The sequence below is a fragment of the Sinocyclocheilus anshuiensis genome, unplaced genomic scaffold, assembly GCF_001515605.1.
Source record: "Sinocyclocheilus anshuiensis isolate Anshui unplaced genomic scaffold, SAMN03320099.WGS_v1.1 scaffold73, whole genome shotgun sequence".
Taxonomy (NCBI): Eukaryota; Metazoa; Chordata; class Actinopteri; order Cypriniformes; family Cyprinidae; genus Sinocyclocheilus; species Sinocyclocheilus anshuiensis.
In genome coordinates, this window is record NW_015536460.1 from 118586 (window position 1) to 124534 (window position 5949).

A 5949-nucleotide genomic window follows, 5' to 3' on the forward strand; every position below is an offset into this window, starting at 1 on the left:
TGGTGTTTCTCCCTCTCACCACCAGAGGTCGCCATTTGCCATCCTCCCGGACTCCGTTACCTTCACTCCACTCACCTGTTCTCTCATTACCTTATTATTGATTAATTTGTCCCAGCTGTTTACCTGATTGCCTCTCCCTTGTAAGCTCCCTGTGTTTTCTGTTCTGGGCTCGTTTGTCTCACATAGGTGTCGGATCATGCCTTTGGATTGTGGCTGCCCTGTGCTCAGTTTATGTCTCGTGGTGAGCTTTTATGTTACTCTGGCTTTTTCCCCTTCGGGGTGGTTTCAGTTGTGTTTATTGTTTATTTTTAGGAGTTATAAATAAAGACACCCCATCTGCCTGCACTTGAGTCTTCGCCTCTTTCGAACCGTGACAATTTATACACAAGCACAGACATTTCCGTACATTCACGTTGTTTCCACACACATTCACGATAATGTTTTGATTTATCATGTGTATGTTGTTGTTTAGTTATTCTGAATGGATCCGTGTACTGTAGTAGATATATGCAGTCAGCCGTCGGTTGATTTAGGTTTTTTTTTGGCATCACCATGTGGTCCTGTTCAGTATCGCAACTTGACTTCTCTAAAATGTAAAAAAGCTATTTGCTGTTGCACTGTACACATACTATATAATTCAGATTTTTTTTTTCTTTCATATGTGCTTATATGGGCTCCTTATATTATGTGGTTCTTTGGTGTCCTTTTGGAGTTCTTTTGGAGTCCTTTTTTGGAAAGACATCTATATTTATCTTGAAAAAAGCTTGCAGAAAATACCGATTTTTTAGAATCACCCTTCAATCGTTTGGTTTACTTTTTTGAATATAGCAAATGACGACAAAAGAAATATTTGAATGTTTGAATTTGAATATTTGATGTGCTAGAATCCATGAAAATGATGTCAAATGCCAATGCAAAACTAATACTGTTCGTTTTTTTTATGGGAAATGTAATTTCTTATTCTTTTATTTTGATTTTGGAGCAAAATAATTATTGACAAATTTACAAATTCACAAGGTTAGTTTCGAGTACTTTTCCCTAGCAACAGGATTATTGTTATACATGAACAATAAAAATCTTTCCATTGTAAAACCTTACCTGTGCGGCCCTCAAGGATCTCTGCACGCTGGTATGATCCACTGTGTGTAGACAGCACAATCTTGTAAAGCCGACCAGGTGTGAGCTCGGAGAACAGGTGTTCCCTAACTGTACTGCTCAGATTCACAGCTGGTGACACCTGTGTGTCATTGAAGAGATTCTGAACCTCATAGTTATCGACATCTCCTGGAGCAGACGTCCAGTTCACCCTCAGAAAACTGGTTCCATACTCTGTTAGGGACAAATTACCCACAGCACCCGGGACTGAAATACACAAGGGTGAAATATGATTTTTATTGTAGTCCACTGATTAGATTTTTACTCATATTAGAAAGTGAAAAAAATAAATCATGAAATGGAAAGTCAAAATGTCTTTGATATTTACTCATATATGAGATTTTCTTTCTTTAATTTTATTTAAATGTAAAACAAGAACATTTACAGAGAAATATACATAAAGAGGATTTATGCAATGTACTCACGTAATCATATTAGCATCAAAGCAAATAAAGAGAAAAAAAAGAGAAAAAATACCCAGCGGAGAACTTAAAATAATAATAATTAAAAAAAATTACAATGACTTTTCATTCATTCATTCAGAGAACACCAGTTGGACCCAGTTAACTGCCTGATTGGTTCAGTGTTTGAGTTCCTTCAAGATCGCTTTTCTGCTGGGATATCCCCCTCCACTTTAAAGGTTTACATGACAGGCATCTTTAGGTGGTGATTCATTGGGGAGACACCTTCTACTGTCTTATTTCCTACTAGAAAGATGTGGCTAAGGCCTGCAATTCATTCAAGATTAATTGGATTTGGCCATTGTTTTGGTGGGTTTGTTCAAGCCCTTCAAGCCTATTGAGTCAGCTTCAGATACATTTCTGACTTTCAAGATGGCATTCTTCCTTGCAATCACTTCTCTAAAAAAGGGTAGGAGATCTGCAGGCCCTGTCTGTTGCCTTTTCCTGCCTAGAGTTTGCTCCTGGGATGTTGAAAGCTCTTTTTCACCCTAGACAAGGTAATGTGTCTAAGGTGCCTACCAATGTAGCACGTTCTATTGTTTTATCTCCTCCCTTTCAGACAGGTTCAAGAGGAGCTTAATTTGCTTTGCCCCTTTAGGGCAATTGATTCTTACGTCCACCACTCTTCTTAGTGTTGTAAGTTGGACCAGTTGTTGGTCTGCTTTAGTTCACCCAGATGGGGATTCTCAGTCTTTAAAGGGGTCATATGATGCGATTTCAAATGTTCCTTTCTCTTGTTGCCGCAAGCCAGCCGGCCGTTCCTCACTCTAGCTCACTGGCCTCTGCTCACTCTAGCCCGCTGTGTGTGACGCTGTGTGTCTAAAGCGACTAAACGTCATGCCCCTCACCTCAGTGCATGTGCTCCGGCGTTGTATTGTAAACAATGGCGTCGTCAATATTGTTTATAAACAATATTGTGTGAGATGCAGAGGATATTAGTGAAGAGGATCGCGCAGAACCTGTGCAAGCACACGGCTCTTAATGGTATGTTTTTTGTTTGTTGTTGTCTCATACTTTTAGATACGCTGTTATTTGTAATGCAATTGCTTTTGTTAGCTCTTAATATACGGTTTTATCTATTCATATATGAATAGATTTATTTCGTGCAACCCTAGTTTTGACAGCATGGTAACAACTCTTCCTCTTCTCTAAAGCAGTTCAGCATGGCCTCGCCCCCTTTGTTGCATGTTCCCGGGGCCGGGATTTATTAGGGTTTGTGACTTCACAAACCCAGGAAGTAACTCGTTGTAGTCCCTATACGAGCCGTTTTTGTAGGCATTAAACTGCCATAAATTTAAAAGACGATATCTCTGTTTGCATTTAACTTTCAGCGTCATAACTTTACAGATATTGTTTATGCTCAAACAGCAACATTACACACTAACTAACGTTAAAAAAGTGAAATCATACGCTGTTATTTGTAGATGCTACTTCTTATGTTAGCTTTTAATATGCGGTTTTATCCTGATTAAAGCTTTAATACAGCACGGCAACCGCATGCGCGTCCATTTTTAACACTTCTCGTTTTTGTGAAAAATATCTATGGGAAAAATATCTGTCTGTCTATACACATAAAATGTATAATTGGAAGACAGTTCATTGTTGGAGCTGAGCTGATGAACTGAATGAGAGAGAGAGAGAGAAAGAAAGAGAGAGAGAGATGCAGAGCAGAGTGTGTGCAGAGCAGGGGGATCCGAGGAACAGTATTAAGAACCGCTGCTTTAGAACATTGATTTTGAATAGTGCTGTCAATCGATTAATCGCGATTAATCACATCCAAAATAAAAGTTTTTGTTTACATAACATAATATGTGTGTGTACTGTGTATATTTATTTTGTATATATAAAGACACACACATACAGTCTGTTTTGAAAATATTTACTTGTATATATTTATATTCATATAATTTATGTTATATTTTTCTCAAATATATGCATGCATGTGTATGTATTTGTATATACACAATAAATATACACAGTACACACACATATACTATGTAAACCAAAACTTTTATTTTGGATGCGATAAATTTTTTCGTGCACCCCTAGTTTTGACGGCATGGCAACAACTCTTCCTCTTCTCTAAAGAAGTGCAGCATGGCCCCGCCCCCTTTGTTGCATGTTCCTGGGGTGGGGTTTATCAGGGAATAAGTAGTAGCTCGTTGTAGTCCCTACGAGCCGTTTTTGTAGGTGTTAAACTGCCATAATTTTAAAAGACGATATCTCCATTTGCATTGAACTTTCAGCATCGTAACTTTACAGATATTGTTTACGCTCAAACCGCAACACCTACACACTAACGTTAAAAAAGTGAAATCGCAATCAACCACCCCTTTAATATTTATTTTTAATGAGAGATTGTGACAATATCAGTGCATGCCCCTTGATAATGGGAAAAACAGATGCTAAAGCATGATGTCACTCACATGTTCGGCCATGTATAGAGACAGTAGAGTTGTACTGGCCACTCCAGGTGCTGATGGTCACAGTGTAGAGACGTCCTGGAACCAGATCACTGAACTCACATTCACTTTGTGTCTTATTGAGCTTCTGACTTTGAAGACGTGTCCTGTTATACTCGATCGCCACTTCGTAATAGTCATAATCCCCAGATGCATGATTCCAGTAAACCTTTAGAAAGTCATCTCTGGCTGAGTGGATGGCGGTGGGGTTTTGGACTGTGGACGGCTCTGAAAGAGAAAATATTGCACTTTTATTATTCTCAAAATTGTCGTGAATATAATGAAACATTAAAAACAACACATTACACTTTAATCAAAGAATGATAAATAAGCTTAATGGAAGCCTCCCAAAAACATTAAACTAAAATAAAATACTTGATAAGTCAATTAATGCCCCTTTAGTTAATAGTAGCCTATTTCAAAGGTAATATTGAAATGTGGAAGAAAATGCATATTAGTTGGATTATAAAAGTATATTTGTAATGTACAACAAGAACAAAATCATTTTATTGATTCATTTCATTACTGTAATGAAGATTTAATGGAAAACATAGTGATGGGAAAAAATGTCAGAAATGTCAGTTTTTCTTTTGATTTTGCTGTGAAATTTCTGAAATTTAAGAACTATATGAATGATGGTGCTATTATTGCTTACGTGTTCTCTCCTGTACAAGTGTTTGGTTTCTGTAACTGCCGCTGTGTGTGGTAATGGAGATGGTGTACAGTCGGCCAGAAACTAAACTCCTGAACACACACTCGGTGGTTGCTTTAGACACAGCGAGAGTGTGTACGATCTTCTCCTGGTCCTTTAGCATCACCATGTAACTGTCCACATCTCCTTCTGCTGCCTTCCACGACACATTCAGAAAATCTGGACCGCTGTTAGTTACATTAATGTCAGAAACAGCAGCGGGCACTAAAAACCAAAGAGAGAAGGTTACAGTATGTCAAGAATAATAATAATCATCAAGTTAGTCAAATAAATGTCTCGATACTGTTTGCAAAGTTTAAACTTCTCAGAATTTCTTTTCTTTTTTCAAACAGAAAGATTGTTTTGTTTCTGCATCCCATAGTCACACATAGAGTGTTACACTTTTAAAGAAATCAACTTACAGTTGGCTACTTATAGCTGACTCTGTGTATTAAATTGAAATATGAGAAAATATTGTAACACTAAAAATGATGCATTACATGTTTAATCAATTAGAAGGCTTTGGCTGAATGTGTCTATATATGGTGTCTAGCTGCTGTACAGTGTGTAACTATCCTCCATTGTTTGGGCAACTTCACATGAGTTCATTAAATGCTGGCTGAAAATAGAAAGAGCATTTGAGCCCGACAGGATGTGTTTAATATGACCCGCCCCCTAGTTTTGACGGCATGGCAACAACTCTTCCTCTTCTCTAAAGAAGTGCAGCATGGCCCCGCCCCCTTTGTTGCATGTTCCTGGGGTGGGGTTTATCAGGGAATAAGTAGTAGCTCGTTGTAGTCCCTACGAGCCGTTTTTGTAGGTGTTAAACTGCCATAATTTTAAAAGACGATATCTCCATTTGCATTGAACTTTCAGCATCGTAACTTTACAGATATTGTTTACGCTCAAACCGCAACACCTACACACTAACGTTAAAAAAGTGAAATCGCAATCAACCACCCCTTTAATAGCTCCTTTTATGCAGAGCTTCCTGAAATTCCATAAATCCCCTTTGTATTGACCTGCAAATTGTTTTGCATTTCTGTTGTGAATTTAATCTGTGGGAAAATAGTTACGGGGAAATATAAGATCTATATTATTATTTCATTAATAGAATATTTTACATAATCTGAAATTATATATATATATATATATATATATATATATATATATATATACA

General features: G+C 37.5%; 1 protein-coding gene across 4 annotated transcripts in view; it reads right to left on the reverse strand.

The window, feature by feature from the left end:
- ptprb (protein tyrosine phosphatase receptor type b) overlaps positions 1-5949 on the reverse strand; it is a 50776-nt gene that overhangs the window by 31955 nt on the left and 12872 nt on the right. For all 4 annotated transcript variants that reach the window (XM_016483813.1, XM_016483062.1, XM_016482301.1 and 1 more), the window contains 3 exons: positions 4734-4994; positions 4043-4306; positions 1099-1362 (listed from right to left, as the gene is read on the reverse strand). In XM_016483813.1, the coding sequence (XP_016339299.1) occupies positions 1099-1362; positions 4043-4306; positions 4734-4994 (789 nt within the window). The remainder of the gene's footprint in view (positions 1-1098; positions 1363-4042; positions 4307-4733; positions 4995-5949) is intronic.